The 14,800-nt window shown below is 39.3% G+C and overlaps 1 protein-coding gene across 3 annotated transcripts in view; it reads left to right on the top strand.

Moving 5' to 3' along the window:
- LOC134221922 (zinc finger RNA-binding protein) overlaps positions 1 to 6,273 on the top strand; it is a 49,847-nt gene extending 43,574 nt beyond the window's left edge. For all 3 annotated transcript variants that reach the window (XM_062701087.1, XM_062701085.1, XM_062701086.1), the window contains 3 exons: positions 4,352 to 4,447; positions 4,511 to 4,862; positions 4,932 to 6,273. In XM_062701087.1, the coding sequence (XP_062557071.1) occupies positions 4,352 to 4,447; positions 4,511 to 4,862; positions 4,932 to 5,023 (540 nt within the window). In that variant the 3' untranslated portion in view covers positions 5,024 to 6,273. The remainder of the gene's footprint in view (positions 1 to 4,351; positions 4,448 to 4,510; positions 4,863 to 4,931) is intronic.
- The last annotated feature ends 8,527 nt before the right edge of the window (positions 6,274 to 14,800 follow it).

Below are 14,800 nucleotides of genomic sequence, written 5' to 3' on the forward strand. Positions count from 1 at the left end.
AGGGATGGAAATATTGTTTTGGATTCGCTCACCAGTAACATCACTGAGTTCGTCTATGATCCGGAGTAGTGCTGTACTTTCGTCTCTTGGTGTGCACGGTATGTGGATTTGTTCGACAACGATGCAGAAAAACTTGTCGACAACGATGCAGAAAAATCTTAAAAAAGGCAACAACCTTGTAGATAAAAAAGCAGCATTACCCTCTTTGCTGTGAATGCAATTCATCAGGATCGCTATCGATATTCCATTTCTGCTTTTGAGGAATCACTTGATCACGCACGGGATTGTTTGGCCAAATCATACAACAGTGACAAAACGATGTTTGTGTCCTGTTGCTTCCCCCAATATGAATTTAAACATTTTTGGCTTCGACTGGTTTGTAGCTACTTCAGAAAGTAGCCAGAAATCATCTCTACTAAACGCATTACAACGTCAGCAATAGTTTCATGTTCCGTGGGATCTTTTCCAGAAATGGAATGTCGAAAAAGTGTACTCATAGTCCAGCACTGTCTCAGTCAACTTACAACGAAGTTGGAAGAACACCTTACGACCCTAAAATGCGCCGGCCATTCTCCTGGATTTCCTAGATAGAAAACGTTGAAAAAGCTCACGTGCTCCCAGGTTCATCTCAATTCCGCACTCGTTGTCTGCCATATCGCCATTCAGGTGCTCTTTATAGTGCTACCGCCCTAGATTTCCGACTAGAAAGTCATACAAAATTATATCAACATATCTAGACCAACATTTGAAAAGGGCGTAACAACCAAAATTTATTCCTTCTGATTCCTCGTCTACGTATATAGCTATATAGCTATATAGCTATATATATATATATATTATGTTATTATGTTTTTTTATAACAAAATTTGTTAGAAACATGGTGCAAAATGCTGTTAAAATATTAAAATTTCTATCAAAAATTACACTAATTGAAACAAAAAAACTATCAAATTTTGTTACAATTTTATTATAAAAATAACATATTTTGTTAAAAAATTATAACAGAATCATGTACAAAATATATTTTTACAGGTTTTGATAGGTCTCCAGATTGTGATCAATAATCAGAAATTTTTGTTTTTGTCTGTACAATAATATTTAAAAAAACATGAAACTAACAACATTACAATTTAGACAACAGACAACATGTTTGGGAGACTATGCTACATCTATTTTAATTGCCTACTGGTGGGTAATTCGATGTTAAGCATTTTTTAAATCATTTTATGATAAAATCCTGTTACTACATTTGAAAGATAATGGCAACTAAGAACGAAATTATATCGAAATAAAATATCACAATATGTTAAAATTGTGTTCAGTTTTGGTTATGTTCTTCTAGTCGAGTTATCATCACACTCGCTCGCGTCTATTTGTATAGGGCCCATCTTGGTTATGTGATCTTCATGCGACCTTGTAGATATTCTTGGCGGGATGTGGGGATGGGAAAAGGTTGTCTATAAATTTTCCTCATTTCTTACTTGAGCGTTCACTTTGTTTTGTATGGTTTCGAACCCTTTTATCCGCCTTGTCACCCTTCGGTCAGTGTTAATAAACTTGGTATTTCGCATTCGTATGAAATGCGTAATATTTCTAGTTGTCAGACGAAATTTGGGCTGTTACAATCCCGTAAATAGATTTCCATTGCGTATGGTGCTCTTTGTCTACAGCAATTAGGTTGCTGTATTCATATCTTGGTTTCGTTTAGGAATCAGATCTTATTTGGGGGCACCTTGATAGAATCGATACCATGAGGCATCAATAATTCTCACTACAGCAAACTACACTACAGTCTCACATTAACATTTACGAACTGTACGAACAAATATAAACCGTAACACTTTACCAGACAACGGATTACATATCTAGCATCATGTACCTGACAAATGAGCAATAATTTGATAATTTACAACTCATGGACATGTTTTTGTTGACAAGCGTAATTTTGTGTTGGACACAACAAATGCAACTTCACGATTTTATATGTTTATTCGAAAAGTTTAGAAAATCAAAGCCACAAATTTATTATTTTACATAAAAAGTATTATATTTCAGTCATCTCCGGCCATTAAATTGATCAATTCGAAACAAACAAATCAAATTCCTTCTGTATCCTACAAAATTACTTGGAAGGATCAGTTTTATGCTTTTATCCTTTATATTTTTTCTCGAAATTGACCCTCTTTTTGAAAATTCTCGAACATTTTAACATCTCATCAAGTTATCAGCGGTAATGTGACAAATGCATTCCAAACACCTAAGGCAATTGTGGATCCATCACACTCATTCATATTATTCTCTTTTCTCAAGCACGTGCACGTGTGCACGTGTGAGCAACAACTCACAGTCTATGTTTAATTGCGCTCGACTAGCGTCAAGCAGTGGATATATTTGCATACTTCATAAATATTCAATCTATCTCAAATGAAGAAAAAAAAATAGTGCAACTTTCCATAGATTCCGCCGAGAATCTTCCAAGAATTCTAATGAGAATCCTTTAGTGATCCTGACTGGAATGTTCCAGGGACTCCGACGGGATATTTCGACATGAATACTTCAAGAATACCGATGGGAGCCTCCAGGGATCATGAAGGGAATCCACCAGAGATTTCGGAGGGAATGTTTCAGGAATTCCAACGGAAAAATTTCAAGGATTCCGACGAGAATGTACCAGGGATCCTTCACCCTCCAGGAATTTCGACGGGAATATTTCAGGAATTTGAAGGGGAATATTCCAGGAATTTCGTCGAAAACCCCCCAGGAATTGCAATATGATGGTTCCAGGTATTTCATGAGCAATGTTCCAGGGATGAAGACGCATATCGTCGAAGGATTCCGAAGCAATCCGTCGAAGGACTTCGAAGCAAATCGTCGAGCGACTCCGAATTAATCCTTCAGTTATGTCGAAAAGAATCCTCCAGCGATCCCGAAGGGAATCCTCCAAGGATGTTGAAGCAAATCGTTGAGGGATTCCGATGCAAATCACCAAAGGATTTCGAAGCAAATCGTCGAATGGTTCCAAAAAAAAAATCGTTAAGGGACTCTGAACAAAATCTATGAGAAATTCTGAAGCAAACCGTCGATGTATTCCGAAACGAAACGTCGAATGATTTTGAAGCAATTCTTCGCGGGATTCCGAAGCTAATCGTCAGCCGGATTCCTTATCGTCTAGAGATCCCAACGCAGATCATTTACAAAACGTCGAGAGACTCCGAATTAAATCTTCAAAGGATTACGAAGCAAATCGCTTCGATTCTGATTTGTCAAGGAATTCCTAAACCAATCTTAAAACGAATCTGGAGATATTCCGGAGCAAATCCTCCATGGAAGGGTATTTTTCACAGATTCCCAATGGTATTGCTTAACAATACTGGAAAGAATCCAGTAGGAATTCTTCTGGATTACGATTGGAATACTTCGAAGAATCCGAAAAGAATTCTTTAGAGATTGAAGTGAGATTTTTTCTCGGATTCTGATGAGAATCCTTCTCGGATGCTGATGGGAATATTTCTCTGAATTCAGAAACAAGCTAATTTTTCTTCCACTCATTTCATTAAGTATGATAGAGTGAATATGAGAGATAACTCTTTAGTCTTCAAACTTTTTCGGTATTTCATGCTATATGTTGAAAACTGATATCATTGCTAACTAACTTATTAAATCCTAGGGGGGCTAATTTTTTTTCTAGGGAGCGCTAAGCACCCCCTAGCCCCCCCCTTATTTACGCCAATGATTTTCATGTTAGTTAGGTATCAGTTACATATGTTTTGTCCAATACATACATGTCAATTTTTCACCACAGTGTAGCTTTATGGTGTAGCTTTGATATGAATTTTGTCAATTAGGCTAAATTTAAAATGACTCATATTACCCTTACATTCAGTAATTCTTAAACATGCACTCAAAAGCGACATATGAAAAAAATTACTTTATCCCAGCGTTGTTGACAATGGCACATTCCACATATTTCAACTGATGAATCGCAATTTCAATACGTATCGAAGAAAAATAGCTTTCATTTGACTCAAGTTCCACATTACATATATTAGGTCCAAAATTGTGCCAGGAGAAATCTTTACAGCAAAGAGCGAACAAAACAAGAAGCTCAAATTTATATCTCCTAGCTAAGACCAAAAGCACAAGATACATTTACATTGAAAGAACCCATTCTCGTGTGTATGTGAGTGAATCATTTTAAAAATACAGTCGATTTGTCCGAATAACTGTAGTAAAGTTATTTGCATAACTGATTAGCAGTAGTTTTGAAAAGTATGTAGTATAATAAGTAGTTGAGATAAAGTATGTTCTAGAAATGGCAGCTCTAACTCAAAACTATCTTTTACCAATCAAGGCTAGGGCAACTGGTCTGCAGTCCTGTGTGATGATTATGAGAATCATGCGCGATCTTTGTCAGAGGATCCCAATCTGGGGAAACATCTCTCAGTGGGTGAGTTGCATTATATATTGGAAGTTGTTGGACAGTCTTTCATTTACATATGTCATTTTCTAGGCAACAGAATTGCTCATTGAAAAGGTCATCTCATCTGCCGGTGGGCCACTGTCTCCGGGCGAGTGTATACGTCGCGTAATGGAAGCCATCGCCTCATCGATACTGATCAACGGTCCCGGTCTGTTGGATCCATGCGAAAAAGAACCGGAGGATGCTCTTACTAACCTCAGCAAGCAACAACGAGAGGATATCACCGTCTCCGCTCAGATGTTCCTACGATTTATGGCATTCCGGCAAATTCACAAGGTGCTGGGAATGGAACCGCTGCCACCTCCGAAGTTTGTTGGCAATCGCAACTGGCGCTTCAACCGTAAGCGTAGGCGCTCCGGAACTGAGGGAGCTGATAACGAAGGTGAGTTTCATTAAAAGGTCATGAGTAAAAATGATTGAATTTAATGGTGTTTCTTTTTTTGTGATACAGCTGATGGAAAAATGGTTAAGAAAGAGGAAAGTAAAGGGGAAAGTGGCACTAATAACGCCGTAGTGGACATGGACACCGAAAGCGGAAAGTAAAGTTCACTGTCGTTTACTCCGTTGATATGTAAGGTAGGTATTTTCAGCTAGAATTTTAACTGACAACTAAGTGAAAATAAGGTATAATCTTCTAAAGCAACCTTTTTAAGACAGTAAAACTTTCAAATATTGGATTTAACTCTGCTATGAGGAATATTATCTTACTGTGGTAATGAAACCCAACCATTGCGTGAGAAATGCAGTCAAGAGGTATTATCAAAAATTAACGCAAATTATATGAAAAGATTCTGACAGTCCTTCCCAGAATAATGATTTGTTTATCCTCGATGATTAGATACAATATTTGAATTGAAATAAGAAGATAAAACCAAACAGACACATTTTCCTTCATTTCAACCCAAGGGTAGAATCTGTCATACGATGAATCTGCTTAAATTACCAAATCTTAGGCAATCTATTTGTTGAACAAAAAGTCAATTTAAAACTAAAAATCCTCCAAGAAATTTTGTTTCCTATCTTTGATTCCTAAAATATTACGTTTGCTATCAAATTCAGGCAGAAATCGTAAGACTAACTAGAAAACGTTTTGAAAACAAACAAAAACAAATATATATGCATAAATGTATTTAATCCTCAATCGAAATCAGATATAAATTATATCAAAAATTTAAGAAACTGTGTTTGGAAAATTTATGTATTCTTTGGTCAAAACAACCTCTTTGAAAAACTAAATCACTACGAATTCAAATCTAATCAACCACGGCTTGCTACGTTTAGTATGCAGAAAAACCGTTGGTTGCTTCGATATGATATCCTATTAGTAGTAAGCCATCAGTTCTTATGGCTAAAGGCAGTGAAAATTGTTTACTCCAAATATGGAGCCGAGTGACGCAAAGTAACGCAGTTAGCAGCACACCTCTGCCAGATACCTTTTGTATGAATTGAGATGCACTACACAATACAGAATCAAAAAACTAAGAAACAAAATACATATGGAGTACGATACACACACACATCCTTGTACACTCAATTCTGAAATAGTCCTCAGTACAGGCAACAATGGTAGACCGTGATACAGACAGAGAGAACCTACACTACAATTAGTAACTCTGAATCTGAATAATTCCATTCGAAAACGCATAAAACACACACATCAAGTTACATACCTTACACCTTACACACGGTCGAACGTCATCCTGTTGAATAGGTGAAGTCAGTCAGTTTGTGGAATCCATGATAGCAAGTATGTAATAAACAAATTTGAAGTATTTTCTTCTTGAAAGAACAAATGTAATGTTGAACTTTTTTTTAATCCGAACAATCCTTACTGTTGTGACCGGGGATGAGTATGGCAGTCTTTTCATATTTCTTGCTTCTATCTTTCTTGACAATCATTGGAAGACTGATTTACAATTCTATTCTTCTGACATTTATAACAAACCTCCTATGGTAATTATTATAAGCACTCTATCCATCACTACATTACTCCCTGTGTCTAATCTCTTTATTTTCTTCTATTTGTACAGAATATAGCAATCTATATAAATAAAAATCAGTTGAAGGCTCGTTTGTCATGATTAAATTCATGAACGAATTGACATGTTTGTAAGATACATTTAGACATACATTTTTGCGAAATTATTTGTAATATGTGAAAAATTACAGAACTTTGTACAAACTGCATACATTTTACATTTTGAAAATTAAAACCATATACGAATTTCCCTTGCTGGGTTAGTTCTGCTAGTATATTATAAATAAAATATTATTGACATACAGATTCATCGTTATGCTCATCATAATTATCAATTCTATTATAATGGAATTCATTACAACCAAAATTTGAAAAATACGTTTTTATCATCAACAATCATAGTACCAAGCAATGTTAATGTTTAAATGTAATGCTAATGTTTAAAAAAATCCAAATTACACATGTTTTTAACTGTGTTATTTTGTTACTAGTGTTTCTGATGTACATTTTTTTTACTTTACAGTGACCATCATTTAAATTATTGTGTTAATGAAAAATGTGAACTTGATCCAATTCAGTTTTAAGAAAATGATCGCAGGTACTCTGTCATCTTTGTGATAATCGTCGGCATAATGATAATCATCTTTCTGGATGTCTACGTATTGTCTTTTCTTATGAGTACATGACTACTGCAACTACATTTAATTTCCGAATCTAGATGACGATGTAACTCGTTACGCTTATTACGCATGTTGATTCTCATATTCAAACAAGTCTTGAAATCTTTCAAATGGCAACGAAGACGGAACTATATAACTTCTTCTATTCCATAGTCTATCGACTCTATGATTAATGTCCAAAATAATAAAGCTTCCTCATATACAAGCTTTTTATGCGAAATCATGAAATGCGGACATTATACTACCCAGTTCACTTAAAATCTATTACTAAACAATCATTAGTTTATAAGTGGATTCGCTTCAATATTGAGAATGATATCTATTATTTTTATCAAGTTAACCATCATTTGAAGAACCACATATGTTATGAAAGTTATCCTTTTTCTTTTCATTGTAGTTCGTCATCACTAAGTAAGAATACCATTTCATTACTCAATACTCCGTCAACGATTATTCCGCCTTCTCTATCGGACTTATCAAAAGGTCACTGTACCTTTTCCAGGAGAGCTTAGTTTGATTGTTTGGTTCTCCACCTTCTCAATTGGACCAACCATCATAAAACTACTCTGACTTCCCTAAAAGGGGCCATCATTATTTTTTTAGTGTCAACTACCTAGATATTCCGCCTTCTCAATCGGACTTATCTGAAGCTAACTTTGCTTCATAGATGAAAGCTTAGAAGGCTTAGAACTGTGGTACTAAAGCTTAACGGTGTGCGTTCATCATTCAGGTACTTTGCTTTTCACAGTTTTAACTCACCTGTGTTCCTGTATCATTCCTGTTATCATTGAAAAACAGAAGCAGTATTTGTTTGACATAGGTCTGTAATTAGAAGCCATCAGGTATTCCAGGTTTCATTTAGTGAAACAAATGACACAATTTGTAGATAGAATGTTTTCCAATGCAATGACCATCATTCAACTTCTCATTCTCAAGGAAATTGTAAGCCCGAACCGATTATTATGTCAACGAAAGAGTCTTAAAAACAGGATATATTGATAATCTCTATCGACCTTTGGATAATCATCCTCATTGTTTTCGTACTGGCTATTATTTTGGGTGCTGGCTATTATTCGAAGGCTTTTGTTTTAGACCAGTTTGGGAAACACAGTTCTATAGCAACTCTGTATCAACTCTTATCGGGTCTTGGCTGTTGCCTCTATCTGCTCTATCACAGCATATCGTCTACTGCAGTACTCTCTGGGGAGCTCTCTAGTTCCTGAATTGAAGTTCAATATTGGAATACACTATCAAAGCCACACGGTAATCTACAACTCAAAGGCCAAACTACTCCCTAACCTTCGGTCATTTTCAATACACGCAGAGAACCTTAACCTGAATAGATATAATGTTTCTGAAGACACCAGTTTTTTTTTCTGTGATTCCATTCGAATTTCTTCTGAATTGCTTCATAGTTCCACGTTCCCGGCAGAGGGAGACTCAACTACGCCAATGTTGTGACCGGGGATGAGTATGGCAGTCTTTTCATATTTCTTGCTTCTATCTTTCTTGACAATCATTGGAAGACTGATTTACAATTCTATTCTTCTGACATTTATAACAAACCAAAGCCTCCTATGGTAATTATTATAAGCACTCTATCCATCACTAGGGATCCTATAATGAGAGATATGCAAATACTTTTCCAGACGATTTAGCAACGCTGTTACTTTTTTTAGCAAACGCTTCCAGCACTTGCCGCAGCGCAAAGTGTTGAAGCTTGTATATGACTTTACATTTGATAACAATTTGGATTATGTTTGTCTGTCCACTAACAGTGTTTAAATAGGCAAACAGGCGAAACACAATACAAAAACTATATTACTTCTATTCGCGAAAGTAAAACAAAATATTTATTCGATGAAACTTTTCTTAAAATCTATCTCAATACCTCTCAACCTCGTCTCAATCTACAACAATAACAATGTTCATTTGGCTCACGTTTTGACAGTTCTCAATGCTCGATTGGCTTACAATGGCCGCTTTCGCATATCTCTCATTATAGGATCCCTATCCATCACTACACTTACGACAAGTTTCACACCGAAAATTAAGCAAAAAATCATAAGGGTTGAGCACAAGACACGATCGTATGTAAGATGTTGAACAAAGTACCGTGCCGGTTGGCCAATACCCGGAAGCTAGCCCATTCACTTCTATTGACGGTCTAATCCAATTAAAACCCGATTACTTTTACCGCCAAAGATGATGAATGCGCTGAAGGAAGAATTGCCAACCTTACGGCTTAAGAATCGAACATTTCCGAAGATTAAGAATCGAAGAACATAAAAATATGTAAAAAAAATTTGGGTACGTGTTACCTTTTGGATTTCCTTCCCAGAACCTATTCCAATTCACGAAGTTATAACAAATATTACGATTGAATTCAATTTCCAACGCCTTCCCACGCATCATTTGAGCACAAAGACACTTTGGCATCACGTGTGCCCCAACTCGCTCCTGCCTATGTTGTTCGAATAATAGCAAGGGAATTCACGGGGACCCTCATACTGACACCTCGCAACACAGGCTGTTCTGCAATATGGTGGCACCCCTTGTCTACCAAGCCGGAGGCGACCCTAGGGCGGTGCCACTCCTACCTCAGCTACGCCACAAGGTAGACCCTTTCACATCTCCTATTTCTAAGATGCCGCAAAAGCATCAACCTCCCGACCTCGTGACCTTCGAAAACTGTTTTATTTTTGGTCTACTGAGCTCCATTGTATACAAAGATAATTGGAAAGCCAAAGACACGAAGCAACTCATCAATAGAATCACAAGCATCATCCGGAAATGGCAATTACTTGTAATACCCCCACCCCATATCCCTTATGTTTCCACTTGTGCACCTCCTGTGTATAATTTTTGACGTGGAACACCGGACCACCACTTGTGTCTCAACGATCACATCACCCTGGTTTTGATACAGCCAACAGATAGTTAGGCAGATACCTTGCTCAGGTACCCCCCTCCCTCCTGTTGACAGTTCGTAGCCCAGATAGTTCTCGATCAGACTGGTGGTCACCCAGTCCCGCAACAAAGTGGCTTCATTTGTCTTCCACGTCTCCTGAGGTGCCGCGAAAGCATCAACTTCCCGACACTCCTGCCAGGCATAACGAAAGTTTCGCGTCCCCTAATTCTTAGGTACCGCAGATGTGTCTGCCTCCCGACACTCCTGCCAGACCTAGCGAGACTTCACTTTTTTTATGACTACCGGCCATACGTACCATGCGAAGCTTACTTGTGTGCTCGCCCATACATTCGGTCCCTTACTCTGTGGGGGTATTGTAATACCCCCAATTCCCTCTCACTTGCACCACTTAGGGATGTGCGGGTATCACCCGTTGTCACCGACAAAGCAGCCCACACTCTATGGAACCTACACAGGCTCCGTTAACTACCTGGGTAATTGTTTCTCCCCTACCTCCCAGGGAATTTGGCCTCATCAGTACCCGCTGTGGAGGTCCTTCGTAGCGTAGTAGGGAAAGCACCTGGGCACTTGTCTAGCGTACTGGGATCGTGGGATGAAACCCCACCGAAGGAAGTGATTACCTCCAATATATTTTTTAACAAAACTTTTCACATGTCGTGCATATGCATACAAATCAAATTTCAGACATAATAACAGTAAGTAGTCGCAGTAAGTGACGCTGGGTGGGTAGTGAGTGATTCTCCGGAATTGCCAGAGAATTTGCGAATCCGCAGAATGTAGAGCCTTTAAAGAAGATGGAAGTGGTCACTTCTAAAAATACAGCCTAGTAAACTACGCTTCTTGATGTTTTGTGAAATATTTTAAGACACCGAACCTCACAGGTTCAAGAGAGACAATCTTGGAGGATTGTGTTCAAAATCAGTCACTTGTCTTGCAAGTGATGCAGATGTAGCTCTATTATTCTAAAAGTTTATTAATGGAAACCGGTTCTTCGAATGCTTTGGTTGGTAAAACACTTGATTGTTTCCCATGCTGCCTCCATTCGTATAACAATTCCATTTGACTTTTCATCTCTTTTGAATTAACTCAGTGAATAGTGCTTATTTCTAATGTACTTCCATAAATCACAATAAAAATTACGATTTTGTATGTCCATGAGGGAAACCACAGATAACAGATATTTAGGCTAGAACAAATTTTATTGAAAATCCTGTGTAAACTTATGAATTGATATACGTTGGCCCACTACTGCCATCTACTCAACTGATCGCGGCAGTACATACAGACGCAGCTAATTAACAACCGTCGAACGCAGCCAATGCATTCGACAGCCGCGTTCGGGCTGCGTTTTCGATAACAATGATTCTTGCGCCATCTCCAATCGATTGCCAAACGCGGTCCCAATTAAAATACATTTGAACTAACAATTGCGAAACGTGTTTATTTCGGATGCCAGCCTCAATATCTGTTATCTGTGGTGAAACCAAGTCTGCGTCCCATATTGAAAATACCCGCATAAAAGTCCCATCAAGAATTTACATGACCTGATTGCCATTGCACTAATCTAAACAATGCTTCAATCAAACTAAATCATTTCACGGTAACCTATCGAATGATAAACAACTCCGCAAGATTTCAACAAGATCGGATGATGTTATTTATTATTATTAATTTATTAGATTTTTTTGAAGTTTTATATGGAAGATGCAATTTGGAACTTCTAAGGCTATTATCTCTATGAGCGAAAGAAAAGTATGGAACTAAAATGCGAGTGGAGGCAGCATGGGAGATGAAAAGAACGTGCGATTATTTTTGCTTATACTGATTACCGTCGTGCGGGGCTTCTTTTAACAAATCGGGGGCTACTTTGGACATTTTGAAACAAGAATGATAAGGTAATAAATGACTATCAAATTGCGATTATCATCATTTGGGTGTCTTGTTGATACTTGGATGGCAAATTTCTGTTTTACATTTGGTATTTTTTCGTCAGAAAATCAAAAATCCGAAGTAGCCCCGGAGTCAAAAGAAGCTCCGCACGACGGTACTGAACTAAATAATCAAACGGGCTTGGTGCTCATATGACTACCACTTTTGCCTCATACACAGGAGGTCGTGGGTTCAATCCCATACCCGTACCATTCCTCCTACTTTGTATCTTTCCATATATTTCTCCCGCTGAATGGTAGTCCAAAGCACTTTCTTCCCCCGCAAGAATATCCACAAGGCCACATGGAAATCACCTAATCAAGAAACGGAAAGCCTAATCGACCACGTTCGAATCGACGGTAAATTCTTCTCCGACATCACGAACGTACGCACTTACCGCAGTGCGAATATTGAATCCGACCACTACCTCGTTGCAGTATGTCTGCGCTCAAAACTCTCGACGGTGTCGTCCGCCGCGGCTAAACAATGGGCGACTACAAGACGGTAGACTAGCCCAAGACTACGCGCAGCAGCTGTAAGTGGCACTCCCAACGGAAGAGCAGCTAGGCGCAGCATCTCTTGAAGATGGATGGATAGATATTCGACCCGCCATTGTAAGCACTGCAACCGCTGCACTAGGCACGATGGCTCCGGATCAGAGAAACGACTGGTATGACGGCGAACGTGAGCATTTAGTTGAGGAGATGAATGCAGCATGGCCGAGATTGCTGCAACACCGCACGAGGGCGAACGAGGCACGATACAAACGGGCGCGGAGCAGATTTTTCGGAACTCGAGAAGGAGCAACTGTACCGCGCTAATAACGCACGAAAGTTCTATGAGAAGTTAAACCGTTCACGTAAGGGTCACGTGTCACAGCCCGATATGTGTAGGGACATAAACGGGAACTTTCTTACAAACGAGCGTGAGGTGATCCAAAGGTGGCGGTAGCACCTGAATGGCGATGTGGTAGACGCAGGCGCAGGACATGCGACTTCCGGCTCCGAATCTCCAGGAAATCCAGGAGGAGATCGGCCGGCTGAAAAACAACAAAGCCCCTGGAGTTGACCAACTACCAGGAGAGCTGTTTAAACACGGAGGTGAGGCACTGGCTAGAGCGCTGCACTGGGTGATTACCAAGGTTTGGGAGGATGAGGTTCTGCCGCAGGAGTGGATGGAAGGTGTCGTGTGTCCCATCTACCAAAAGGGCGATAAGCTGGATTGTAGCAACTACCGCGCAATCACATTGCTGAACGCCGCCTACAAGGTTTTATGCCGCTGACTAACACCAATTGCAAGAGAGTTCGTGGGGCAGTACCAGGCAGGATTTATAGGTGAACGCTCTACCACAGACCAGGTGTTCGCCGAACGTCAGGTATTGCAGAAATGCCGCGAATACAACGTGCCCACACATCATCTATTTATCGACTTCAAAGCCGCATATGATACAATCGATCGGAACCAGCTATGGCAGCGAAAACGTGCGTAGTTCGAGTTTCAGGGGCATTCTCGAGTCCCTTCGAAACGCGCAGAGGGTTACGACAAGGCGATGGTCTTTCGTGTCTGCTATTCAACGTCGCTTTGGAGGGAGTAATACGAAGGGCAGGGATTGACATGAGTGGTACGATTTTCACGAAGTCTGTCCAGTTATTTGGTTTCGCCGACGACATTGATATCATGGCACGTAACTTTGAGAGGATGGAGGAAGCCTACATCAGACTGAAAAGCGAAGCTAAACGGATTGGACTAGCCAACTCGATGTATTGACGAAGTACATGATAGGAAGAGAGGTCAATGTAAGCCACCCACCACGAGTGTATATCGATGGTGACGAAATCGAGATGGTTGAAGAATTCGTGTACTTAGGCTCACTGGTGACCGCCGATAACGATACCAGCAGAGACATTCGGAGACGCATCATGGCAAAAAATCGTACGTACTTTGGACTCCGCAAAACGCTTCGATCGAATAGAGTTCGCCGCCATACCAAACTGACTATCTACAAAATGCTTATAAGACCGGTAGTTCTCTACGGAAACGAGACCTGGACGATGCTTGTGGATGACCAACGCGCACTGGGAGTTTTCGAAAGGAAAGTGCTGCGTACCATCTATGGTGGGGTGCAGATGGCGGACGGTACGTCATGTCTATTTAGTGTTCCACCTAACACCAGGACTTGGGCTTGTGCGTTTTGAGCGGCACATTGTCGTTTTGACGGAGATTGCTTGCGGATACATGAAGTTCACTGTAACCCCATCATATCCTACGCAGGCACCACAACTCGCAGATGGCCTGGGAAGGGATCATCAAACTTTGTGATCAAACCCTTGGACATAGTCCCTGCTGCCCCACTTGCTTCTTCTAATCAATCCATTTTCCAGACATTCTCATATTTTTTACACAATATCGAAGACGGCTAGTATGTACATATTGTGGTGGCTATCGTCACCTATGGTGAGCTACCATGCGTCCACATAGTTGTCATTTTTGATTTTTTATGTTTAAGAAATTGTATTTATTTGAAATTTTATAATCAGCCAATCAAATTAATAAAACAAAGAGTCATTTAAGACAATGAGCAATGAGTATTGAGAAAAACAAATTGTAGTGTGTTTTTTGTTCATATGTATTGTACCAATAACGAAATACTTCTGAGAGTTTTTAGTTTTTTTTTAACTAACAATAAGAAAACGATTCATCGGTTCAGAAGTTATGAGTTAACTTTGAATTGAAGTAAATTATATTAGCGTGTTGGTTCTCCAAGAGCATTGAGAGTAGGCACCACTGGAAGAGAAAATTGC

Source organism: Armigeres subalbatus, chromosome 3 (genome assembly GCF_024139115.2).
Source record: "Armigeres subalbatus isolate Guangzhou_Male chromosome 3, GZ_Asu_2, whole genome shotgun sequence".
Taxonomy (NCBI): Eukaryota; Metazoa; Arthropoda; class Insecta; order Diptera; family Culicidae; genus Armigeres; species Armigeres subalbatus.